Source organism: Anas acuta, chromosome 6 (assembly GCF_963932015.1).
Source record: "Anas acuta chromosome 6, bAnaAcu1.1, whole genome shotgun sequence".
Lineage (NCBI taxonomy): Eukaryota > Metazoa > Chordata > Aves > Anseriformes > Anatidae > Anas > Anas acuta.
The window spans coordinates 29,565,125-29,591,131 of record NC_088984.1 but is presented as its reverse complement, the minus strand read 5'-3'; the positions used below and the strand labels follow the sequence as shown (position 1 = coordinate 29,591,131).

Sequence of the window (26,007 nt, the reverse complement as noted above, 5' to 3'; positions counted from 1 at the left end):
GAGAGCAGAGCTCAGCACCTGCTCCTCCGCTCCCCTCGTGAGGGAGCTGCAGGTTGCCATGAGGCCTCCCCTCAGCCTGCTCTGCTCTGGGCTAAACAGACCAAGGGGACTCAGTCACTTCTTATATGCCTTCCCCTCTAGACCCTTCCCCATCTTTGTAAGCCCTCCTGTGGACACTTCCAATAGTTTTATGTCCTTATGTCTTATGGTGCCCAAAACTGCACAAAGTACTAGAGGTAAGGCCGCGCCAAAGCAGAGCAGAGTGGGTCAGTTCCTTCCCTTGACTGGCTAGCAATGCTGTGCTTGATGCACCTCAGAGTGCTGTTGGTCCTTCTGGCTGCAGTATTCGGAAGGCTGAGGAGTTAGACAGTTGGTTCTATGCGCAGTGTGCTGTGGACACACAGCCAGAAAAGACCCACAACCCACAGCCTCAAGACAACGCAGAAGGGAGTGATACTAAAACCAGAGGGAATGGCAGCTTGCTTTGGCAAGGACTACTGGAGGACAGACTTCCCCTGTTGCTTGAGGTGCCCTTGTAGAACCTCTTTGTAGATAACAGGGACTGCAGAAGACCTGTCGCACTGGGGAGATACAGGTGTTGACAAAGCCAGCTCAGTCTGTTCCCTGTAGAATGACCAGTCCAACCAAGAAGCAGTGACAGTGATAGTAGTAGGGGGTCTCTCTTCTGTGGGGAACAGAGGTGCCCATTTGCCACCCTGAACTACTTTCAAGAGAGGTACGTGCCTACCAGGGACTTGGGACATTTCCAGGAGACTACTGCCCACTGCTGTTATTTCATACGGATACCAATGACATTCGCAAGAGCAGTCCAAGGTGTATCATGAAGGACTACAGGCGGGGCACTGAAATCGGGCGCAGCCGCCATTTTGCAGTCACTCACCAAGGCAATCCTCCGGGGCAGACACGTGCTGCAGCGGAGCAGGGGATCGAGGCAGACAGGGCTTTTCTTCTGCATTGAGGCCATTTGAGGCAGCTGAGGGAGCTACCAAGACCTGGCAGCCCTCCCAATGGAGGTTGATGAAGCACAGGCGGAACCTCCTAGATCTGTTGCTGGAGAACTGAGAGGATCTTGTGGTAATGTGGCAGTTGGCAGTCATCTTGGTCACAGTGACCATGAAGCGGTTGAGTTTAAAATTTTTGGTGACAGAAAGAAAACTGCCACCAAAACTTCAGCCCTGGATATGGGGAGAGCAGACCTCGGGCTGCTCAGGGAACTAGTTAGCAAGGTCTCCAGGTTTCCACTGGTTTTGAAGGCATCGGTGTCCATCAGCGCTGGTCATTCTTTAAGCACCGCCTCCTAAAATCACAAGATCAGTCAAATCCAAAATATCCGAAGTCATGAAGGCAGGGCAGAAGGTTGGCTTGGCTGACCAGGCATCTTCTTGTGGAGCTTAGGCAGAAAAAAAAAAGTGTATGGCTGCTGGCAGTAGGGCCAGGCATTATGGAAGGACTACAGAGACTCTGTTCGCCTTTGTAGGGAGAAAATTTGTGCTGCCAAAGCCCAATTAGAGTTGAAGCTGGCCAGGTCTGTGGGAGACAATAAAAAGGGCTTTTTAAAATAGGTGAACAGTAAAAGGAAGACCAGAGAAAACAGGCCCACTACTTGATGGGGATGGTCACTTCAAAAACAAGTGTTGTGCAAGACATCCAAGGTTCCAAGTGGATGTCTTCAGGATGACAACAAAATGTGGTGCTGGGTTGCAAACTCTAATTTTTTTTCTTTTACTCACCCAGGTGCCAATTCACCTAGAATTTTGGAGCTGGCAGTAACCACCAAATAAATGGAGACAATTGGATTTTTTTTATTATTTGGTTTTGATAAGACAACATGTTCTGGTTGTTGGATGATGATATTAAAACATAAAGACTATTTCTCTTCTGTCAGAACTCCCAGGTTACCCAAGCTTTCCTGTTTCCTCATCTGACCAGATGTTCAATGTCAGAAGGTAGTCCTTATCAGCTTCTGTTAAAATGTACTGTTAATTCCAAGTGCTGTGCTGCTGCTGCCAAAATCATTCTGCTTTTGAATTTCACTCAAAAGGGTTTGTTCATGGGACTCCTTTACACATTAATTGCTTGTCTTAATAAATCTCCCTTCCCTCTTCATGCAGTAACCAGATCTAGCTTGTTAATTATACAGTCTGTCTGTAAGACCTGCTGAAGCTTGTAATGCTGGTATGCCAGAATGAAGCGTATTGTGGCATCATCCCCCTGGGGAAAGATAATCTTTGGTCCAACACCAACATCTTGGACTTCACTAGAACAGTGTAAACTTACTCCTGCTCTACCTGGAACTGTGCAGCAATGCAGAAGCTCAACTGTTGCGCTCTTGCATGGAAGGGATACAATTCTTATTGAAATAGTTTTGAAAGGCTTTGAGTGTAATCTTTGCTTTTTTCTGTGGGGGTAATTTTTATACTTGGAGCATTGTAATTTGTTTTAATTTTTTCAAACATCTGTTTGCAGATGTTTGTATAATGGATATAAAATTGCAAAGATTGGCAAGCTTTACATCTTCTTATACTTGCTGTGGTGAGGTTGCTGTTGTCTTTCTTGAAATAGCAGTGCAATCTTGTGGTGGTTTGTGTGGTATAAATGGTGCATTACCAGCTGAAGGAAGACTACTCTGAATGGCATGCATATGCCTTGGAAAATACTGTATCCATCTTCATCCCCAATGACTAGGAACAATCTCTCAACATGTTTGATTCTGGAGACTTAGATATTTTCCTTTTGCTGGCAATGGCTATCTTGGTCCATACGCTTTATCATGACTTACAGCTAGTCTGAGGGCTGTCAGGCAAAATATATGAGTGCTTATGCAGATGATATGTGAGATCTCCAAGTGACTAGTTGGTGGTGGTGGAAAGGGAACGTCTGTGGTAGCAGAACACTCCTCAGGCGAGTCAACTTGACTTGTGCCAGTAGAGCCATTTACTGCCTGGCTAGAAACCAAAGCCTACGTATGAAGCCTGTTTCTGTACACAGTAGTATTATGTTCCAGTCCCTGTGTGCTGTGAAAGCATGTTGACCCATAAGATGAAGACAACCAGGACAGGACAGGGCTACAAAGCATGGACGTTTGGGGAAATGTTTCTGCTTCTGAGATGCAACCAATTGAGGTGCAACTGACTGACCAAAGAGGCCAGTACATGTGTGTGTTTTACCCAAAGCTGGGGTCTAGAGCATTGCCAATAGCAGTGTTAGTAACTTATATATGAAGTATTTCAGTCTTTTCCTGTAAAAAAGATTGTAAAGTCCTCAGTAAGACCTTTGCTTATTTCTGTGGCACATAGCTCACATCATAAGTTAAGCCTTAAGATAAGCCTCCTTTCTGGAAACTTTCTTCAATGTCACTTGTATGCCTCAAAGTGAAAGTTGTGCTTTCAGTGCATTTCTTTCACGTATAAAACCTGTGGTGTACTTGCCAGAAGATAGTGATGTGCTCCTATGTAAAACGATGAAAGTAGCTTTGAGACATGGCATGAAAAATCAAAACCCTGCAGCAGCTTGTCCCAGCCCCAGCTGCTGCACCAGCAGCAGGAATCGGCCCCATGGCTACAGAGCCCTGAGTGCCCAACATGGGCCTGAGGTGCCCAGGGGGCTCCCTGGCACCCTGTCGCAGCCCTGCCCATGTCTGGGGGAGCCTGGCTGGGTCCCTCACACAGAAGTTTTGGAACCAGGCGTCCACAAAGTGCTGCCTTGACATAGCTCATCATACACAACTGAAACCTTTAGGCAAGGGAGTCTCTACAATGTTTGGTAATGAGATGAGGAGTGACCATGGACATCTATCTTACCACACAGATGTTTGCTCTATGATTATCTCGTGGCAAAGCTTTTGAAAGATCTGGGGAACGTAATGGTGAGTTGGGCATCTTCCTGTACTAAAAGGCATGTGCGCCAGCTTTGCTGTCATTTCTGTGAGCATGAGGGTCTGTCAGGAGTAGGAAACATGGCAGCTGTTTTGGAAGAAAGAAATGCCTAGAAGATCTGTCTCATCAAGGTGATGGTGATGTGTGAACATGGAGTGAGAAAGTGGCTGCTTTGGGGAAGGAAGTGTGCTGCGGACAGACCATTTTGCAAAGGATTTTTGAGACGTTTCCATCGTTCAACGATTTGGCTGCTGAGAATGACATAAGCAAATGGCCCGTAAAACCATCGTGTCTGTAGGCTTCCAAAGCCTGGAGCTAGACTTCTGTAACCTGCTCAGCGATCTCTGAGACAGAGGAGTGGAAGTTGGAAGCTTTTTGTTAAAAATATAAAAAGGCTTCACCACTTGCCAGTTAGCTTGCCAGAACTACCGAGCGGTGTGCCTCCCTTGCAGCTTCATGTGTATGGTAGGTCTCGTTCTCTGCGACGGCAGCCATAAAGCCAGGTACGCTGGTTTACAGTGAACCTGCCTGAAGCTCAAACAGAGCCTGCAAATCGCTCTCTGGCAGGGTGCGAAGCCAAGATGCTCAAAGGTAATAAGTCCCTGAAACATCACTATGGAGAACATGCTAGCCATAATACTCATAATACTCGCTGCTTGACAGTAGTTATCAACTGTAGTGAGAGCAAAACAGGTTTTACTGTCCCCAATCAATAAACTAGTATACAAAATTATTTCATAAATATTGTTTCTTTCCCCTTTGTCTCATGTTATTCTGGTTTCTCCTCCTGGGCGTGCTTCCCGGCACCCACCACGCTGGAGCACACCAGTGCCTGTACATACCCTCTAAACACACCTGTGCGTGCCCGGAGCCGAGGGCCCAGACGTTGTCACCTCAAGTTTGGTAACGCTGGGCTGGGCCCTGTGTGGGAAGGGGGTGAGGAGGCAGCCCCAGGGGTCCCTTCCCACTGCCCACTTGGTGGCCCTGTGGCTCGGAGAGCTGTGGGGACGGGAAGCTGTGAGGGGACAGGGTGGTGAGAGGGCTGTGGAGAAGGGGTGTGAGGTCACAGGGCTCTTTGTGACCTGGCGTGATGTGGCAGGTGAGGTGGCAGCGTGTCACAGAGCCCTTTGTGACCCTCTCAAGGGGTCTCTATTTAGGGATGGTAACAGCAAGCAGCAAGCTTCCTTTGCCTGGAGGACGTGTCGGGACAGGACAGGAGGGAGTGGGACTGTGAGGAGCCCCTACACAGTGCCCTCATTCTCTGCTGCCCCTGTTCGTGGCACTTCGCTAAGGCGTTTGCCATCCCTGTGGCCAAGAGCCTTTGAGGCAGGGCCTTGTTGGGATGGAGGGGAGATCCCCCAGCGAGCCCAGGATGGCCTGGGAGGAGGTGGAGCATGAAAGCGCGAGGTTCAGGCTGTCACAGCGGGGAGGCGGGGCGGTGGCACCAACATGGGCAGGTGAGTGGCTATGCTGGCCAGCGGGGCAGGAGCTGGCAACCAGCTCTGCCACTTCCCATTGTTTATGGGGGATCCTGCACTGTCCAGGGCCTGCCCCGCTGGGTGTCCCTAGGGGGAGAGGGGCGGGGGGGACTGTTCCTGCTTCATTGGACAGGCAAGGTGGCAGGCAGCCATCCTGTGTAAGGGACTTCTGCTCTTGGGCAACAAGCTCCTTGTGGGGCGTAGGGCTCTCCCTCATGGCCATGCTCCCACCGTGCCTCACCTACTGGACATCCCCAGCCCCGATGCGTGGACAGAGGGATGGGGCTCGGTGCCCCCCCTAGTTCCTAGCTGAGGGGTCGCCCTCCCTGGGGAGTGGGGGACTCAGTTAGGTCCCCCAGCCTCTCTGGCAGACCCTCATCTGTGTGCGTGCGTGGTCTTCACCAAATCCAGATGCAGCCCTGTCAAAAGAGGCAGTGGAGGAGGAGCTGTGGCAGGAGCTGGCCCTGGAGCGCATCCGTGACGTCCTGCAGAAGAAAGAAAAGGTACCTGTGCCGTTACCACCTTGGGCAGGGCCTGCTCAGCCGAGCACTGCCCTTAGGACTCTCGGTGTGTGGCATCTCTCATCCCTGTTCTCCCTTCTTTCTTAGGAGTATGGGGATAACCTGAAGCCTGCCACAAAGTGTCAGATCATCCTGAATGCCATCGAGGAGGCAGCAGCTTCAGGCCAGTTCAACACAGAAGAGGTCGCTATGATGTTGCATGGCCTCGTGGAACTCCACATCTCCCTTTCTGAGCACGTAAGTAACCTGTGGTGGGGCTTGAGCCCTTCGGGGATCGTGTCTGCCCTGAAGCTGGGTCTGCTGGCAACTGCACATGCATTTAGGCCAGTCCACAGTGGTGGGAGGCTAAGAACTGCTTGGTGGGATCAGGGGAAATGGGTCACACTGGCAGCAGCCCCACTCAACCATGTCTCTACCAGGTGCCGAAGATGGTGAGGAGCATCTACCATTGGCTCGCATCTGTCAGGAGGCCCGAGCACAGGCTGGCCAAGAGCATTGGGCCTCTGGCCAGGGAGCACCCCCACGACGTGGTGGTGACGCTGCTGCGCTGCTCCCCAGAGTGCGACAGGTATGGGGCCCACCTGCCCTGATGGCTCGGGGCCCGCCAGCCTTTTGAGCCCATCCAGCGCCAGCTGCCAGGCAGTTTTCAGGGTGCTCTGCAGGGGCCGAGCCCTGCATCGCCCTGTAGCTCGGCTGCCTGCAGGGCTGAGCCCCCTGGGTGTTGTCTGTGAGGCAGGACTGGTGGCTGGCTTGGGCTCCACCAGGGCTGCCCAGGCTACAGTACAGTGGCTGAGATCCCTCTGACTGAGTGTTGTGGGTTTGCAGAACTGCTGTGGTCCTGTGGGGTGTGATGTTCTCCGATGTCGAGACTTCAAAGCTGGTGATGAACGAGCTGATCCGTGTGCTGGACAACTGGCCCCAGCACGAGACGTCCACCGCCGATGGAAACAACGTGGTTGTCTGTTCCCTGGCGGTGAGTTTCTGGATGAAGCCTTGCTTGCCCCCTGTGTTGCCTCTGTGGATGTCCTCCCCCACTGCTACATCTCTCTGTCTCGTGGTGGGCTGCAAACCTGGCTTTGGGGCAGGTTTTGGGACGGGCCAAGTTTAGGGGTCAAGGCACAGCCCAGGAGGCTGCAGGGGCTGAGACGGGGAGGCTGGCGCAGCTGCAGGACACAGGAGGTTCCCCGGGGTACCTTCCCTCCACGCCCGGGGAAGCTGCTTGTGGCCATCACAAACGAGAGCTGAGCCCAAAGAGCTCTGGTGGCTCGGCTCTGTCTGGGCAGCCTGGCTGGGTGCTCTCTCCACCAGTGTCTTCTGTGGCCCAGGGCTGTGCTTGAACCTCAGCCTTGCGCAGTGGGGCCGTGCCATGGGGACCTCTCAGCAACGAGCACTGTCTTTGGCTGTTTCTTTCAGGCAACCAGGGCGCTGCAGGAGATCCTCAACATGGATACCTGCAAAGTGGCAGTGAAGAAGCGTTTCCCACATCTCTTCCTGGCTGTGCTCTTCCAAATTTCCTTCAGCACACAGGACATGCCAGACGACGTCCAAGACTTCTGGGAGCAATGCACGCGTGAGGACAAGCAGCGCCACGAGTACAACAGGTGCTCCATCGCAGTCTTTCCATCCCTCCCACAGCCCCGGAGCCAGGGCAAGGGCTCCCATTATGACCCGAGCTTTGTTCTTGCACGCAGATTTGCAGCGTACATACTGGCCCAACTGCTCATCCATGTGGACTGCTTGGAGCAGCTGTCGGCCTTCGAGAGGGGGAAAGGCTGGGATATACTTCTCAGCCCTCACGTCCACCACTTGGGGCTGACTCTACTGGCTGGGTGAGCGCCACCGTCTTCCTGCTTCCCCCGGGCTCTTTCCCGTGCAGTGCAGCGCCCCACGCAACGCCCTCGTCTGCGGGTGGGGTAGGGAGTGGGGGGCTCATTTCTTGGGGCTGGAAGGGGCCAAAGCGTCGGTGCTTGTGAGTCACCTCCCGCGGCATCGGCATCCCCTCCCGTGGGGCTTGAGCTGAATGGCACAGAGCGAGGAGCAGGGTTCCCCTGAGGAGGGCAGCGTCCAAGGGACACGAATCTGCCATGGGTGGGTCAGGAGTCTCCTCAGAAAGGCAGGCTTTGTGGCATGAAGGCCAGTTGAGTACTCTCCACCCCAAGAGGATCCTGCTGGTGCTGAGCACTGGCTTTCTCCTGGTGAGGGGTGCTGGGGAAAGACCAGGTCTCCGTGAGCTTAACTACTGGTGGTTGCAGGAGCAGAGTGTGAAGGTGGCCCTGGCCTGGCCTGTGGCGTAGCAGAGGGATGAGGGGGGCGGTCAGTCTGGGGAGCGGTTTGCCCGTCCTGTTTTGCACTGATGATGGCTTCTTCCTTCTTGCAGAGAACTGAAAAGTACCACATTCGAGTTTCGTCTCTGGGTCCTGCACGCTATGAAAAGGCGTCTCAGCAGGAAAGAGCCTCACTGGAAGATCGCTGCCATGGCGTTCATCCTTGAGGTGAGCCTGATGGCAAGAGGTGCCTCTCTGAGCTGCCGCTGGCCGCTGCACCCTCTCGTAGCCACAGCTGCGGGCAGACACCAGGCAGTGGAGCTGGGGCAGGAGCAGGCTCCGGTTCATCCCGCTGCTGCCAGGAGGACACCCGTCCCCAGCGGTCTTCTGTGCCTCCCTTGCGCCAGCTCTCGCTGTTCAAGTCTGGGGAACCCCAGCCTGCCTGGGCTGCCACTCCTGCCCTGCACTAGCGGCTGGGCCCAGCCCTGCACAGTGCAGGGGTCCTGTCGGCCGTGCCCACCTGTAACTGCTGTGTGTGTTTCAGTTCCTGACCTGCGAAGACCTAAGAGAACAGGATGACTTCATTGTGAGGCTCCTCCCGAGGTACCTGTGCAGTGAGGACGACAAGATGGTGGACCTGCTGATCAGGGGCCTCCTGAAGCTGTGCGATGGACGCAGGAGGGTGAGCAGAGGGCAGATGTTTTAGGCCATGCTGGCAACACAGAATCACAGAATTTCTAGGTTGGAAGAGACCTCAAGATCATCGAGTCCAACCTCTAACCTAACACTAACAGTCCCCACTAAACCATATCCCTAAGCTCTACATCTAAACGTCTTTTAAAGACTTTCAGGGATGGTGACTCCACCACCTCCCTGGGCAGCCTGTTCCAGTGCCTAACAACCCTTTCAGTAAAGAAGTTCTTCCTAACATCTAACCTAAAACTCCCCTGGCGCAACTTTAGCCCATTCCCCCTCGTCCTGTCACCAGGCACGTGGGAGAACAGGCCAACCCCCACCTCACTACAGCCTCCTTTAAGGTATCTGTAGAGAGCGATAAGGTCGCCCCTGAGCCTCCTCTTCTCCAGGCTGAACAAGCCCAGCTCCTTCAGCCGCTCCTCGTAGGACTTGTTCTCCAGGCCCCTCACCAGCTTCGTCGCCCTTCTCTGGACCCGCTCAAGCACCTCAATGTCCTTCTTGTAGCGAGGGGCCCAAAACTGAACACAGTACTCGAGGTGCGGCCTCACCAGAGCCGAGTACAGGGGGACGATCACCTCCCTAGCCCTGCTGGTCACACTGTTTCTGATACAAGCCAGGATGCCGTTGGCCTTCTTGGCCACCTGAGCACACTGCTGGCTCATATTCAGCCGACTGTCTACCATCACTCCCAGGTCCTTCTCTGCCTGGCAGCTCTCCAACCACTCATCTCCCAGCCTGTAGTTCTGCTTGGGGTTCTTGCGCCACAGGTGCAGGACCCGGGACTTGGCCTTGTTAAACTTCATGCAGTTGACCTCAGCCCATCGGTGCAGCCTATCCAGATCCTCCTTCAGAGCCTTCCTACCCTCGAGCAGATCGACACACGCACCTAACTTGGTGTCATCTGCGAACTTACTGAGGGTGCACTCAATGCCCTCATCCAGATCATTGATGAAGATGTTAAAGAGGACCGGCCCCAGCACCGAGCCCTGGGGGACGCCACTAGTGACTGGCCTCCAACTGGACTTGACTCCATTTACCACAACTCTTTGGGCCCGGCTATCCAGCCAGTTTCTAACCCAACGAAGCGTGCGCCAGTCCAAGCCAAGAGCAGCCAGTTTCTTGAGGAGAATGCTGTGGGAGACGGTGTCAAAAGCCTTGCTGAAGTCAAGGTAGACCACATCCACAGCCTTTCCCTCGTCCACCTAGCACGTCACTTTGTCATAGAAGGAGATCAGGTTCGTCAAGCAGCACCTGCCTTCCATAAACCCATGCTGACTGGGCCTGATCGCCTGCTTGCCCTTCAAGTGCCGCATGATGACTCCCAAGAGGATCTGCTCCACGAGCTTCCCTGGTACTGAGGTCAAACTGACAGGCCTGTAGTTTCCCGCGTCAGCCCTCCGGCCCTTCTTGTAGATGGGCGTCACATTTGCTAGCCGCCAGTCAGCTGGGACCTCCCCCGATAGCCAGGACTGCTGATAAATGATGGATAGGGGCTTGGCCAGCTCCTCTGCCAGTTCTCTCAGTACCCTTGGGTGGATCCCATCCGGCCCCATCGACTTGTGCACATCCAAGTGCCGTAGCAGGTCACCAACCAGTTCTTCGTGGATGGTGAGGGCCACATCCTGCTCCCCATCCCCTTCCACCAGCTCAGGGTACTGGGTATCCAGAGAACAACCGGTATTGCCACTAAAGACTGAGGCAAAGAAGGCATTGAGCACCTCCGCCTTTTCCTCATCTCTTGTAACTAAGTTTCCCCCCGCATCCAGTAAAGGATGGAGATTCTCCTTAGTCCTCCTTTTTGTGTTGATGTATTTATAAAAGCGTTTTTTGTTATCATTAACGGCAGTAGCCAGATTGAGCTCCAGATGAGCTTTGGCCTTCCTAATCTTGTCCCTGCACAGCCTCGCTACATCCTTATAGTCCTCCCTAGTGGCCTGCCCACTTTTCCAAAGATTATAAACCCTCTTTTTTCTCCTAAGCTCAAGCCACAGTTCTCTGTTGAGCCAGGCTGGTCTTCTTCCCCGCTGGCTCATCTTTGGGCACATGGGGACAGACCGCTCCTGCGCCATTAGGACTTGCCTCTTGAAGAGCGCCCAGCCTTCCTGGACCCCTCTGCCCTTCAGAACCGCCTCCCAAGGAACTCCACCAACTAGTGTCCTGAGCAGCCCAAAGTCAGCCCTCCGAAAGTCCAATACAGTGGTTTTACTGGTCCCCTTCCTGGCCCCGCCAAGAATAGTGAACTCCACCATTTCGTGGTCACTCTGCCCAAGACAGCTCCCGACAATCACATCCTCCACCAGTCCTTCTCTGTTTGTGAAGAGAAGGTCTAGCGGGGCACCACCCCTGGTAGGTTCACTAATCAGCTGCGTCAGGAAGCTATCTTCCACGCTCTCCAGAAACCTCCTAGACTGCTTTCTCTGGGCTGTGTTGTGCTTCCAGGATATGTCAGGGAAGTTGAAGTCCCCCACGAGTACAAGCGCTGAAGATTTCGCAACTTCTGTCAGCTGCCTGTAGAACTCCTCATCCGTCTCCTCATCCTGGTTCGGCAGTCTATAGCAGACCCCGACCAAGACACTAGCCTTGTTGTCCCTGCTGATCCTAACCCAAAGGGACTCGATCTTGTCATTCCTAGCCTCCAGTTCTACAACATCGAAAGACTCTCTAATATAGAGAGCCACACCGCCACCCCTTCTGTGCTGCCTGTCCCTTCTGAAGAGCTTATAGCCAGGCATCGCAGCACTCCAGTCATGAGACTGGTCCCACCACGTTTCCGTGATGGCAACCAAGTCGTAGCCTGCCCGCTGCACGATGGCTTCCAGCTCCTCCTGTTTGTTACCCATGTTGAGTGCATTGGTGTAGATGCACTTCAGCTGGGCCTTTACCTTATCCTCCAGCCTTGCCATTGTTCCCCCTGGCACAGCCCCAACAATCCTTGCTTCAGCCCCATCCCCCTTCTTACCTAGTTTAAAGCCCTATCAATGAGCCCCGCCAGCTCCTGGCCAAGGATCCTTTTTCTCCTAAAGGATAGGGACCCGTCTACGGCCATCAGACCAGGTGCTGAGTAAACTGCCCCATGGTCGAAAAACTCAAGATTTCTGCGTTGGCACCAGCCCCGGAGCCACGCGTTTAACAGGTGGGCTTTTCTTGTCCTCTCCGTACCCCTCCCTGTCAATGTAGGGATGGACGAAAACACTACCTGCACTCCCGCTCCGTCCACTAACCGTCCCAGCCCCCTAAAGTCTCTTTTGATTGCCTTCAGGCTTCTGTCTTCAATGTCGTCACTGCCCGCCTGGACTATCAGAAGAGGATAATAATCAGAGGGGCGTACCAGGTTGGGAAGCTTCCTGGCAACGTCCCTGACCCTGGCCCCAGGGAGGCAGCAGACTTCCCTACGGGTAGGGTCAGGCTGACAAATAGGGCCCTCTGTTCCCCTAAGGATAGAGTCTCCCACAACAATCACCCTTCTTTCTTTCTTGATGGAGGCAGTCCTGATGCGTGGAGTCGACCTCCTCGCCCTAGGCATCCTCCTGGGAACACTTTCTATCTCTTTCTCAGTTGCTGGTCTCTCAAGCTCCAGGGCCTCAAACCTGTTTCGTAAGGGCACCTGGGAAGGTGGGGCCGGAAGGGGAGGGCATCGCCTGCCATGTCGAGCAGGGACCTGTTTCCATTCCTCCTCAACTCCCAGATCCCCTCCCTCTGCCCGACGGTAACAGGGCAGGGGGTCCACCCCCATTTGGGGTGTCTCACCCCGGTACCTCTCCTTGAGGCCCTGCAAGGAGTTACTCCAGAAGTCTATCTCCCGCTCACACTCCCTGATGGCCCTCAACCTCTCCACCTCCTCCTTGAGCTCCGCCACCATGCGGATCAGGTCATCCACCTGCTCGCACCTCACGCACGCAGTGACTCTGCCTCCCGCTGATGGCAGCAGCAAGCTCAGACACTCCTTGCATCCAGTGACCTGAACCGCTGCATTCTTTAACGGGTAGTTGGTCTGGGTGTGTACCGACCTCCTGGAGAGCCCACCGTGCCTGGTGGAGACCATTATCGCCTAGCTAACGACTGTCGTTAAGAGGTGTTCGTGTGGGCGGGGGTTGCTCTCCGCCCTTCCTGCTTGCCTAGTCCCTAGGGGCTGCTTTTGAACGGCCGGGGAGGAGGCGCTACTGGCTCCGCCTTCGCCTCGTCAGCCTCCCTCACGAGGGCTGCCGGGTCCTGGCGGCTCCCTGAAGTAGGCTCGATGCCGGAAAATTAGCCCTGCCTGGCCCGATCCCCCGCTCCGCTGCAGAACGCGTCTGTCCCGGAGCCAATCGCCTCGGCAAAATGGCACGGGGCTGGGCAAGGGGGTGCTGGATAACATGAACAGCTTGGGCTTTACTGAGCAGTCGGAGCTGTTGGGAGCTGCTCACAGCTCTCCTGCCTCCCCAGGTCTTTGCCTGAGTCCTCGGGGGCAGTCCTGTGGCTTCTGTGCCCCGAGGAAGCAGCATGGGCTTTAACAGCCTGAGCGTTTTTGCCAGCTTCACAACATGGTGCTGTGTTCCACACAGGCAAGGAAAATTGTGTACGTGCTGCCAGACATCTTGGCTCTCCTGAAGCACGAGGACACTGATTTGGTGTACTTAGTCCTGGTTTTGCTCGTGAGGATTCTCCAGCGCATCGACAGGTTGCTCGACAGGCGTACCGCTAAGAACATGGCTGCGAGTCTGCGGCCGCTCTTCCAACATGTAAGGCATGGGATGGGGCCTGACCGGCATCTTTGTGGGTGGGGGCGTGGGGTTGAGGCTGTGGTGTGCTCCCTATGGGCAGGGGACTTTGTGTGTCTGATGTCCTGTGAGTGCTGGGCGCTGCCGGGAAGCTTTGTGCCCCGCAGACGGATTTTCAGCCCCTTGCCCAGGTGGGGCTGGAGCAGGCAGCACTGATGGCTTTCCCTCTTCCTTCCCACCAGCGGGACTCCAATGTGCGGTTTCTGGCCATCCAGTTCTACATGGACGTGATGGACTTCACGGAGCCAATTGAAAAACGGCACGTGTGGCCAGAAGTGCGGAAGTGCCTGGTCCCACTGTTCTGCCACCTGGATGACGATGTGGAGAAGGTGGCTGAGGTGAGGATTTCTAGCCTGACCCGCTGTTTTGGGAGGGCGATGCCCTGGAGGAGAAAACCCCTGGGTGGGACTGAGCACCCAGAGCAAGGGCTGCAGGAGGGCGCAGGGCCCCCTCCCTGCGTGCCCAGGCCATCCCCCACCTTCCTCTGCCTGCCATGTCTCCGTCTGCCCAGAGGGACGGGGCGGTGGACACAGGTCCTGTCTCCTGGGCAGTGGTGGCATCTCTCTATCTCTGTTGCTCTGCAGGCCGCTCTGAAAACCTTGACTTTTGCTGCCAAGTTCCTGAAGGAGAGCCAGCTCAAGAGATTGCTGAGGGCAAGAGACAAGTATGGTGCTGCTGAGTACCTGGTAAGGACAGCCCCGAAGCCCCAGCCCTTGCCTGGACAGGCCCCCAGCTCCCCTGCACCCAGTGTGCAGAGCAGGCAGCTGTGTCCCTGCCCATGGCTGCAGCCTGGAGCCGCCAGCCTGCGCTGCGCACACACTGCCTTTCCTCAGGCACGCAGCTCCAAAGTCTCTTCAGGCTCCTCTCACTTCTGGAGCCTGGGAATGCCGACGGGGCCCTGGCCCAGCAGGGCCTGGGCATCAGAGCGGCACCTCAGCCCTCTGGGGAGCACCCTGTCCCCTGCTCCCTCCAGAGCCCGGCCCCAGCACCAGCCAGCTGCCGGTTGGGGGTGTCCCAGCAGGGGGGCCTGCGTGGTGGTTTTACTCGGGTAAAAGCAGCCAAGCTCCACCACAGCCACCCTCTCATGAGTTCCTCCTCCCCAAAGGGGAAGGGGGAGAAAACACAATGCACAGGGCTCGGGGGTTGGCATAAGGACGGGGAGATCGCTCAACAATTATCATGATGGGCAAAACAGATTCAGAGTAGGGAGATAGTAAGATTTATTGCCTATTGCTAACAAGCTAAAGAAGTGAGAAACAAAGGAAAGAAACCAAAAACACCTTTCCCCCACCCACCCTCTTCCACCTCCTCTCCCCAAGTGGTGCAGAGGAACAGGGGCTGCGCTCAGTCTATGGCACGTTGTCTCTACGGCTCCTTCACAGTCACTCCCTGCCCCTGCTCCACGTGGGGTCCCTCCCCTGGGATGCCATCCCTCCCAAACAGATCCCGCGTGGGCTTCCCACAGGCAGCAGCTCTTCAAGAACTGCTCCAAATACGGGTCCGTACCACGGGGTCCATCCCTTTCTTAAGGACGCTCTCACAAAGGTGCAAACAGCATCACTTACTGGCTCAACTCCAACGAGCAGTGGGGCCCTTATTTAACATGGGGCAACTTCTGGGTTCTTCTTGCAGAAGCCATCCCTATGGCCACCCTGCTAACAAAACCTTGCCACGTTAACCCACTACAGCCAGTCCCGTGTCTACTGCACCAGCCCCATGCCCATATTGTGCTTTCTGCTCTCTGCAGGCCAGGGAAGGCGGCCGGGTAACAAACGTCTACATGCAGCAGGGCATGCTCTATCTGAAGAGCGAACACGACTTTGCGCGATTGGCAGCAGTCAGGTTCCTTGGTAAGCCAGAGCCTCGGGGTCCCTCTCTGCCCAGGGGGAGGTGGGTGCGTGGCCAGGCCAGCAGGGCCTGGAGAAGGCTGGGGTAGGGTTTGTGACGGGTTTTGTGTGCCTAGGGCTCCTCGGGCGGCACATTATGGACTGGCGTGAGGAGAAGCTCCCGATCATCTGTGAGGGTGAGTGAGGGCAGTGGGGTGCGGGTGGGGAGGGGGAAAGAGCCTGGGTTGGGAGCTGCAACCCCTGTCCTGTCAAGGAAGGGCTCTGCTGCCTGGGTAGGAGAGGGGTGGTGTGGGCAGAAGAGAGCGAGATTTCAGGGGCTTGTGGAGCACTCAGGGCCAGCCCCTTCCTGCTGATCTCATTGCCCCCTGCTCCTGCCTGGCCATGGGAAGAGCTGGGCGGGACTGGCCCCAGCAGCAGTGGTTCCTGGAGTCACAACAGACATAGGCTCATAAGTCGTCTCTGTTCCTCTTTCCTAGCCCTGAAAGACATGGCAGACGACCCCAATCCATCCATTGCCAGCCTGGCCAGCCAGAACGCTCTTATTCTAGAGACTGTGGAAAAAAGGCGTAATGGCACAATTGGAAAGCACACAGTGTATGCTCAGGTCCGGAGGGTCTGGAAGAGGATGCCCCCTTGGCTGAGCATGTGGTGCTGGTGCTGAACCAGCCAATAAAAGAGTAATATAAATTAAATCAATAGACTACTATTCAAAGTTATTTCAAAAACGTTGCTAACTATGCCTGTGTCTCATGTTATTCTGGTTTCTCCTCCTGGGCGTGCTTCCCAGCACCCACCACGCTGGAGCACACCAGTGCCTGTACATACCCTCTTAAACACACCTGTGCGTGCCCGGAGCCGAGGGCCCAGACGTTGTCACCTCAAGTTTGGTAACGCTGGGCTGGGCCCTGTGTGGGAAGGGGGTGAGGAGGCAGCCCCAGGGGTCCCTTCCCACTGCCCGCTTGGTGGCCCTGTGGCTCGGAGAGCTGTGGGGACGGGAAGCTGTGAGGCGACAGGGTGGCGAGAGGGCTGCAGAGAAGGGGTGTGAGGCAGCAGGTCACAGAGCCCTTTGTGACCCTCTCAAGGGGTCTCTATTTAGGGATGGTAACAGCAAGCAGCAAGCTCACTTTGCCTGGAGGACGTGTCGGGACAGGACAGGAGGGAGTGGGACTGTGAGGAGCCCCTGCACAGTGCCCTCATTCTCTGCTGCCCCTGTTCGTGGCACTTCGCTAAGGCGTTTGCCATCCCTGTGGCCAAGAGCCTTTGAGGCAGGGCCTTGTTGGGATGGAGGGGAGATCCCCCAGCAAGCCCAGGAAGGCATGGGAGGAGGTGGAGCATGAAAGCGCGAGGTTCATGCTGTCACGGTGGCAAGGCACAGACCTGGTGGTGGTGCCGGGAGAACAACCTGGGGCAGGATTTGTCCCTGGAATATGTCCATGACTTTTTGGACAAGAAAAACTATGCCTTCCTTAGGCATATGGGGATAACTTGAAGCCAAACTTGAAGGTTCATATCATCCTAAATGCCACTGAGGAGGCAGCAGCCTCAGGCCACCTCAACACAGAAGAGGTCGCTATGATGTTGCATGGCCTCATGAAACTCCACATCTCCCTTTCAGAGCACATAAGTAACCTGTGGTGGGGCTTGAGCCCTCTGGAGCTCATGTCTGCCCTGAAGCTGCCCTGGCAACCGCACATGCATTTAGGCCAGTCCACAGTGGTGGGAGGCTAAGAACTGCTTGGTAGGATCAGGGGAAATGGGTCACGCTGGCAGCAGCCCCACTCTCAGCCATTTCTCTACCACGTGCCAAAGATGGTGAAGAGCATCTACCAGTGGCTCGTGTCCAACACAGAACAGTCTGCCCAGCACCATCTGGACAAAAGCCTTCTGGAACTGGCCGAGGAGCACCCCCATGACGTGGTGGTGACGCTGCTGCGCTGCTCCCCAGCGTGCGACAGGTATGGGGCCCACCTGCCCTGATGGCTCGGGGCCCGCCAGCCTTTCGAGCCCATCCAGTGCCAGCTGCCAGGCAGATGGCAGTTTTCAGGGTGCTCTGCAGGGGCCGAGCCCTGCATCGCCTCATTTCCCAGCCCTGGCCCATCAGCCCCAGAGCCTGCCGCCACAATCCCTCCCTGCCCCACACAGGACTGTAGCTCAGCTGCCTGTAGGGCCGGGCCCACGGGGGGCTGCCTGTTAGGGGCAGGGGGCAGAGGCAGGACTGGTGGCTGGCTTGGGCCCTGCTGGGATTTCCCAGGCTACGGTACAGTGGCTGAGATCCCTCTGATTGAGCATTGTGGGCCTGCAGAGGTGCTGTGATCCCATGGGGTGTGATCTTCACCTTCCACCAGAATATTCATGGAAGGCTGCATGGCTGCCAGCTTGTACAGCACCTCCAGCTCTTGGTTCTGCCCAACCCTTCACTGACTCCCAGATCACCCCTCTGCTTGGCCTTCCCCAAAGAAACAGGTCTGCTTCTTAACCTTGTCTGTCTTTTTTTTTTATTTTTTTTTGTGTCAATGAAACCGTGGGTGACTGTGGTCCTGAGGTGACTGAGACCCTCTGGAATATGGTTGGCTGCACTGGCTTGATGCAGTGTGCAGCCGTTCCTCACGGGGTCTGTCTTCGGATATCTTCATCAATGACATGGATGATGGGATTGAGTGCACCAAAACTGAGTGGTACAGCTGATACGAATGAAGGAAGAGATGCCATTCAAAGGGGCCTGGACAGGCTGGAGAAGTGGGTCCATGTGAACCATATGAGGTTCAACAAGTCCAAGTGCAAGGTGCTGCACCGGGGTTGGGGCAATCCCAAACAGGAGTACAGACTGGAAGAAGAACTCATTGAGAGCAGTCCTGTGTAGAGAGAATTGAGGTTTCTGGTGGATGAAAGGCTCAACATGAGTGCTCATTTGCAGCCCAGAAGGCCAACTGCATCCTGGGCTGCATCAAAGAAGGCGTGCCCAGCAGATTTAGGAAGGTGATTGTCCCCCTCTGCTTTTCCTTTGTGAGGCCCCCACCTGGAGTACTGCATCAAGAAAGCACAAGAAAGATGTGGACCTCCTCCTCCTAATCTTCCTCCTTTGTTGTCTGAGTAGACTTCCTTTCCTTTCTAAACGACCTTTCTCATCCATTGTTTCACCTTGCGTATTAAGGCGACTGATACTCTGAATGGTTCTCTGGCCCAGCCATGGGGCCCGTCACAGGGGTTGGAATTGTTGCAGGGCCCATCGCAGGGATCGGAGTGGCTGCAGGGCCTGTCACAGAAGTTGGAGTGGCATCGACTGTGGCCAAGCCCCACATTACAGTGATTTGTGTCTCTTTGGACTTGCCAGAGTAATGACACACCTTTTCCAAGAATTTTACTATTTTTCATTTAGGATTCTGCACTTGTTCAGGGGTGAAGTTCCAAAGCACTGGAGGTGCCCGCTGATCTAGGTGCCTGCCCATATCCTCCCACACTACCTGCTGCTCATAACTATCCTGCCTCAGGCCAGATCTCTGGGTGGCATTAAGTAGTTGTTTAACCTTAAACAAAACCTGAAATACATTCAGAAGGCATAACAATAGGAACACGAAGGTTAGAACACCCCAAAGATATTCAGAGTTTTAAAGAGCTATTGTAACTAGCCTGGAGGAGAAGGGGGAGGTGAATGAGAGAGTAAGAAGTAGGGAAGAAGTGAAGTGTTTCCCCTTGTCTGCCCCATAGATTGGTCTCCTGAGGAGAAAAGGTAAAGTGTGTAGTTCTTAACAGTTTCCAAGAGATGATTCACAAAGTACAGAAGGTGATGGCACTGCTGAGTTCAAATACCAGATTAGTCTTATGACCAATAATTTTTCATATCATAAACCAGTGTTATACAGTCCAGCAAAATAATAATCTTAAACCAACCCCCTGAAATGATAAACATCACAACAGGGAACACATATGGTAAGTAATGTGCCATACAGCACAATTCCAAAAACAAACACCACAAACCAGAGATCAAAAACATCGTGATCAGCAACTATTAAACTGATCTAGTGCCTATAACAATTTTGTTTCAAAGTTTTTTGGTCACTTCTGTTGTTATCTCAACCCTTTTTGCCTCACGTTGGGTGCTAAAAGGACTTCGGTGGTTTAACCCAGCACCACACAGCTGCTTGCTTTGCTTACCTCCCTGGTCCCCTGTGGGACCGGGGAGAGAATCAGGAGGGGGAAAAAAATAAAAAAGTAAAAGCTCGTGGGTTAAGACAAAGACAATTTAATTGGCCCAAAAAGGGAGAGAAATTATAACGGTGATAATAATAAAATGTACAAAGCAATGCCTAGGGGGCAGCTGACGAGGCTCAGGGAGGGCCAGGAGCAGTGGCAAGCCGTTGAACATGGCGGTTACACCATTTAACCGTCTCTCTCGCGGGAGCAGCCATCTTCTGCAGCCCAGCTGGGGGGAACATGGCCTCCAGGGGGCTTCCTGCTTCCAGGCCCCTCGAGGGAGCCTCCTACCACCCTGTTGAGGGCAGCTGGTGAGGGACACACAATATGGAGGATGCCCTGTGCTCTTTTCAGCTGGCTGAGTGCGCTAGGGTGAGGGGCAGCGACAACAAGTGCCTGCCTGGGCTAGCAGGTGTGTCCCCTTAGGGACGTCCCTGCCCTCCCAGGTGTGGGTGGGCAGGAGGTAGGAAGGTTTGCAGGTGGATCTGAGCCATATTGAGGAGCAGGGCTCTTTGGTGGGGCTTTAAACTAGATTTGAAGGGGGGGGGGGGGGGGGGGTGAAAGGATAAACCCAGGCTTGACAGAGATCGGATTGGTATGATTATGGTTATGGGATGGTATGCTGGCAAGGTCCACTGGTCTGCCATCCCAGTTCAGGTAGGGGATGGAGAGCCACGTGGCAGCAGAGGCACAAGGGGCATTGGCAGATTAGAAGTCACAAAAGTGCCTGGGAATGGTCATGCAGGAATTAGGGTTCTCTCCCCCAAAAAGGTGATGGGATTGCTAGCCCAGCTGAAGTGCATCTACAGTAATGCATGCACTATGGGCAATCTAGCTAATCCTAAAGGTCTTTTCCAACTGAAATGAATCTGTGATTCTTTTCTATGATTCTGTGACGCACAGTGCAATTGCTTACCACTCACTGACTGATGCTCAACCCGTAACCAAGCAGTGGTCTCCCCCGACTCTGCCCAGCCACCCCATATTAATTGTTCATCATGGAGCCATATAGTACGCCTTTGCCCAGTTGGGGTCAGCTGTCCCGGTTCTGTCCCTTCCCAGCTTTTAGTGCACCCCCAGGCTGGCAGGTGGTCTGAGGAGCTGAAAAGTCCTTGACTCAGAGTAAGCACTACTCTGCAACAACTAAAACATCGGTGTGTTATCAGCATTATTCTCATCCTCAATCCAAAACACAGCACCATACCAGCAACTGTGAAGAAAATTAACTCTATCCTAGGTGAAACCACGACTAGGGGAATGAAGGAGAGTGCCTAGCTCGCTTCAGCTATGCAGAAGGAGATGGAGGTGGCAGAAAAATATCTGGGCACACTTCCAGAGACTGGTGCGGTTAGCACAGACAGATGGAGTCCGATAGCAAGATGCAGCAAGAAGGGGGCTGCCCCACAGGGAGGGAAAAGCTGGGAGCTAAGACAGACCCTTTTGCTTATCAGCCACATGTGAAACTGAACTGTGTGCCCTCAGATCTGCAGCTCTCCTCCTGCACACTTGCAGGAGCTCAGTTCCTTTCTGTAGCCATCCAGCAGCTCCATCCGCATCTGTTCCCTCCCCAGACAGTTCATTTTCTCTCTGTGTGTCCTTACATCAGTTCAGTTCCCATCTACACAGCCGTAGTGCAGACCTCCACCTGTACTTGAACACCGACCAACCCCGTTCCCCCACATGCACCCTCCGGTCAGCTCTGTTCTCTCAGCAGCACTGCTGCAACTCTGTGCCCACCATGCAGGAGGGGAGCAGCTCTGCTCCCTGCCACAGGAGCACTTCCCTCCCTGGGTGCTGTCACTGTCCTGCCTGTCCCTGGCTGACGCACTTCCCGCAGGACTGCTCTCCCCAGACAAGGCCAGTGCATGCCTCTACCACACGATGGCAAGCAGAGACAGTGAAACATCCCCAGCAGCAGGGCTGGAGCAGGCGGTGCTGGAAGGGGAAGGTGATGCTGGGCAGAGGAGCAGGGCCCCCCATCTTCCCTGCCTGGATGCCCCTGTGCTGGGGAGATGGAGGAGCTGAGCCCTGCCAGGCAGGTGATGTGCTGGAGATGTTGTGCTCATGAGCTCCCATCTGTGTGGCACAGCAGGCACATGTCCCTGCGTGGGGATGGTTTTTCTCAGACCACGGCTCTCCCCACTGGCCTGACCTTTTCCCAGAGCTGACCCGAGCGACTCCTAAAGCGCTGCAGATTTTGATGCAGCCTGGCTGCTCACCTACTAGGTAATTGCTGTATGGGACCATTTTGTCCCAGACGATGTTGAGAAAACACCTCTCCATACTCAAGGCTGGGGCCTTGCTCGTATACAGGGCACCCCAAAAGCCCCCTACCCCTTTGCGGAAGCAGGGGGCTTCCCCAGGCAGTCATGCCCAGCCCAGTTACAGACAGCAGTGGCCCATCTCAGTGGGGCACCGTGATAAGCATCTCTGCTGCTTTTCAGAGGCAAAGCACTGCCCACACCCCTGGTGCTGCCTCAGGTCATAGCTGTTTACACTATTGACAGGGCTGTGCCACAAATCATTTTTCTACATTAAACGCGCTCTAAGGGTGGCTGGCTAGCTCCTGTGGCATGGTCAGTATAGCGTAGCAGTGAGAGCTCTGAATTAAATGGCCTTTACCCACACACTTAAGCACACCTTATATATTTAGACTTTTTAAATCCATGACAATATGTGTTTGCCTGGCTTTTGCTGCTGTACCCCAGGAGGTGATGGATCTATCCTGCTTTTTACTTCCTCTGCATCCCCAGCTTCAGTGAGCATAATTTTAGTGTCATGATATTCTCTCTGATCTCTCTAGGCCATCTGCTTCTTCTGTACAGAGATGGCTGCACACAGATGGAGAATGAGTCACAGCCTCTTCCCTGGTGGAAGCTGCTCTGGCCCAAAGCCAGCACAGAACTGAGATGCAGAGGCCCTGCACCTAGGCGAGTCCTCTGTATGGCACCACATCATCCTGATGTGTCCCTGGCCTCAGGTAAGGGTTGGAAGTTTTGGCTCCCAAAGCTTGGCCCTTGCATCTTGTGGAGAATGAGGCACACATTTTCATAAGCTTTTGTAAGCTCTTCATTAGAAGACCTTAAAGTCAGGGCATGTTCTTGAACAAACACAGTTTAGATATCCTGAAAGGAGATGGCTGCTTTTTGCTCTTCTCTGTTGCCATGTGAAGGTTTGTCTGCTTTGAGGATGACACTTGAGCATTGTCCCTCCTTTGAGGGGACAAACAAAACCAGGGGACAATAGTATTATGTGCACACAAGTTGTCCTCTAGACAGCCAGTCCTGTCATCCTAGGTCCCAGCAAAACTTCCTAGCAAGCTTCCATCCACAGGTGGATGGCTGGTCAAGACTGAACTGTCCTTGAAATTGAGACATGTGATTTAAGCTTGCTTGGGTACCTACACATCAAGCACAAAGATGTTTATTCAGATGTCCTTCAGAATGTACTGTTCCTGCTGGGTGTCCCTTGACCTGATGGTTGTCTTCCACATCTTATCATGCAAGATTCTTTCCTGAGGAAATGTCCTGCATCAGCCTTCTCCTTTGAGCAGTATGAGCAGATCACAGTTATAAAGCAACTGTCTCTCATAAGGCATCAAAGGAATTAAAACAATGGATAGTTATTTACATGGCATTATTAGGGTGATTATTTTTCAGTCTGCTCTTATGGGATATCTATAAATCAGTGTGAGCAGAAAAGTCCCTCACCTGGTGGTGCTGGTGGTCAGCTCTAATGTGTCTGTACTCCCTCTCCTCCCTTGCTCTCTGCTCATGCAGTAGTACTGAAGAAGAAAAAGTTATTGCTACGCTGAAGAGCATGAGCAGGTTCTGCTCCAGGGATTTTGTCTCAGGTTAGTAACTCCTACAATCAGCACCTCTGCCTCTTGATGTGAACACAGCTGTTTCTAGGAGTGTCTCAATGAGCACAAGAGCTGCCTGCAAGTGCTTTTTGTTTTGTTTTGATTTTAATTTGTTTTGTTTGGTTGGGTTTTGTTTGTTTCTTAGAACTTCTCCTGGGCTTATTCTGTGCTGAGATGTGCCAGGAGGAGCTCATTATGACAATCATGCCTTCATAGGTGGCTTTCTTCAGCAGAAGAGTAAGCCTCTGGCTCTGCCAGTGCCTGTTCTACTGCCTATGGATTATCTAATGTTAGGACCAGGCACCAATTTCAGGGCCTAGAGTGGCAATTAAGATGCTGAACTTGTGGCTGAGCTTTTGGTGTTATGGTTACAGAAGGCTAAACTGGAGGTTTAAGCCTCTGTTGATGCTGCAGTCCTTGCATAGCAGCTGAGAACTTGTGTAGAATCCTGGTCTTGCGCTCAGTTTGGGGAAGAAGTGGTCCAATTCACCTCCATCTTTTCACCCCACCTATTTTGAGCTTTGAGCTTCCACATGTGCCCTCAGACTTTTGAATCCAAATGGCAGACTGACGCTGTGCAGAGCATGAGACAAAACAGTGCCTGGAGCAGCGTGGCTAGCAAATTCCTGGTTTTGCTACTCATGACTGAAGTCATTATTTAAAATATATGCTGATCTCAAAATATAAGCTTCATCTCACCTCCAGTGACTTTCTCACTAATGTCTAAAACCTGGTGTATCTGGCCAGAGGCTCCAAAGATCAGAGATGAGAACATCAGCTTTATTGTTTAAGGATCCTTGAAGTTTAGATTTCTGATTTTTCTGGTTATGGATCTTAACCCCTGTAGGAAATTTTAAAAAAATATATACTACTTTTCTCAAATGATAAAAATATATATTTTTTTATTATTATTATTATTATTAATTTAAGCTAAAAATTCATGACTCATGTTCCTCTGAATGAGCACCTTCTCATGACTGACTGCCAGATACAACCCTTTGTGTGCCGAATTACACTGATTCTGAGGGATAGGGTTGAAATACCATTAAAAAGAAATGCTGGTAACATGTCTGAATACCAGAAAGTGCAGTGCAAGCCACTTCCAGTAAATGACATCCTGAGACTCACGACGGAGAATATATGACACGGGTGGCTGCACTGTACAGAAAATGGCTTCTGAAGAGGGAGGTGAATGTTTTGTCTGCTTTCACCTAGGATTTCAAATTTTACCAGGCCTTGTTTTGACCAGTGGTTGCAACTAACTGTAACTAAAAATGCAAAAGGATATAAGAGCAGAACTAGCTGACAATGTGCCCTATGCATACAATGTTTGGAAGAGGGAGAAAACCTTGAAAATTATCAGCATGGTCAGCAAAATGTTAAAAAAAAAAAAAAGAAAGAAAAAAAAAGACATCTCTCTCTTTGGCTTTTCAGGTAACACTCTTTGAGTCTGCAGGTAATATTTGTCTTGCATCAACTACAAAGTTATGCCAGTGACCCCATAAGAACTGTTACTGCTGACTTAGCAGAAACAGGAAATATAAATATTTAAAGTTTCAAAGGCTCAAAGGAATGAAGAGAGATCTCTGAGGTTCTGCTGCAGCCTATGATGTTTCCGAATAACCATCCGGTATGCATTGTTGAGGTTTTGTTTGCTGTAATGTGTGCTTTCTATTGCTTCACTCTCAAAGTCCACAGCAACAGCAGTGGAAACTGTAGGTTTAGGTTGTATCTCTCAGACCAGCATGTATGGTGCACCTCAGAAGTGCAGTGACAAAGGGGCTTGGCGCTGCCTGTACACACTGAAATGTTGCCTTTAATCTTCGTAAAATTACTGCTAAGACATCAGTTCTGTAGTTTTCAGTGTTGACACAGAACTACGTGGGTTCTCTGGAGCATCAGCAAATCTTGTAGAATATGAAGCTGGATGGTATAAAGTCCAGATCTATGAAATCCATCTGTTTTCATCCTTACAAGTGTAGGCGTGGGAAGCTGAGGTGTGACTATATTCATTTGTTTTCACTCTACTCCCCTGTTGACTATCAAATCTTTAAGAGTCTTGCTAGTGCTTTAGCAGAAAGCTCTACGTGGCACTGAGAAATGCAGCCAGCGTGGCACAGGGTGCCATCTTATGACAGCAGGTAGAGAAATGGGAAGAACCAAGACTTGTTCTCCATCCCAGATGCCCCAGGTGGTCAAGGGCTAGTTTCTCAAGGGACATGAAGACAGGATCCAAAGGGAATCGCAGCTGAGTCTCTGTTGGCGTCAATGAACAATGGATCAGGTCGCAAAGTCGTTGTTAGTCTGAGCAAAATCGTGAAGCTTTTTTCCTATCTCTATCAGTGAAAACCAATACAACAACTAGGCTTCTGCATCTGTGAGGAAGAAGTTACCCACAGAGAACTTGTAGAGAGCCTTTGGATTTGCCAATGCCAGACCTAGGAAGAGAAAAAAAAAGCAACTGTTGTTTTGAATTTATTTGGGTTTTCATCTGT

The 26,007-nt window shown here is 52.9% G+C and overlaps 2 protein-coding genes and 1 long non-coding RNA gene across 5 annotated transcripts in view; 2 read left to right on the top strand and 1 right to left on the bottom strand.

Annotated features, from left to right (window-relative positions):
• The window catches only part of TRPM8 (transient receptor potential cation channel subfamily M member 8), a 96,524-nt gene extending 89,103 nt beyond the window's left edge, over positions 1-7,421 (top strand). The window contains exons 26-28 of the mRNA XM_068686192.1: positions 1,756-6,132; positions 6,315-6,868; positions 7,309-7,421. The gene's annotated coding sequence lies outside the window, so the exon portion shown is untranslated. The remainder of the gene's footprint in view (positions 1-1,755; positions 6,133-6,314; positions 6,869-7,308) is intronic.
• Positions 7,422-12,946: 5,525 nt separating this feature from the next.
• Positions 12,947-16,198, top strand: LOC137858720 (uncharacterized). Of its 3 annotated transcripts, none has more exons than XM_068686811.1 (7): positions 12,947-13,080; positions 13,397-13,573; positions 13,795-13,950; positions 14,197-14,298; positions 15,360-15,462; positions 15,576-15,635; positions 15,936-16,198. In XM_068686811.1, exons 2-7 carry the CDS (start codon positions 13,541-13,543, stop codon positions 16,118-16,120), a joined length of 639 nt encoding a protein of 212 aa, XP_068542912.1. In that variant the 5' UTR covers positions 12,947-13,080; positions 13,397-13,540; the 3' UTR covers positions 16,121-16,198. The 3 variants fall into 3 exon arrangements, with proteins under 3 accessions (XP_068542912.1, XP_068542911.1, XP_068542910.1); XM_068686810.1 differs by having other exon boundaries at positions 13,007-13,277; XM_068686809.1 differs by having other exon boundaries at positions 13,007-13,573.
• Positions 16,199-22,030: 5,832 nt separating this feature from the next.
• Positions 22,031-23,826, bottom strand: LOC137858449 (uncharacterized). Its single transcript, XR_011097739.1, has 2 exons — positions 23,361-23,826; positions 22,031-23,230 (listed from the first exon to the last, which is right to left on the bottom strand). It is a non-coding gene; the product is annotated as an uncharacterized lncRNA (long non-coding RNA).
• Positions 23,827-26,007: the final 2,181 nt, after the last annotated feature.

Bases quoted from the DNA above. Each gene is read 5' to 3' on its own strand.
- LOC137858720 (XM_068686809.1), top strand. From the start codon at position 13,376: ATGGTGCTGTGTTCCACACAGGCAAGGAAAATTGTGTACGTGCTGCCA. The intron at 15,463-15,575 runs GTAAGCCAGAGC...TTGTGTGCCTAG, and splicing joins GGCAGCAGTCAGGTTCCTTG to GGCTCCTCGGGCGGCACATT. The intron at 15,636-15,935 runs GTGAGTGAGGGC...CCTCTTTCCTAG, and splicing joins GCTCCCGATCATCTGTGAGG to CCCTGAAAGACATGGCAGAC.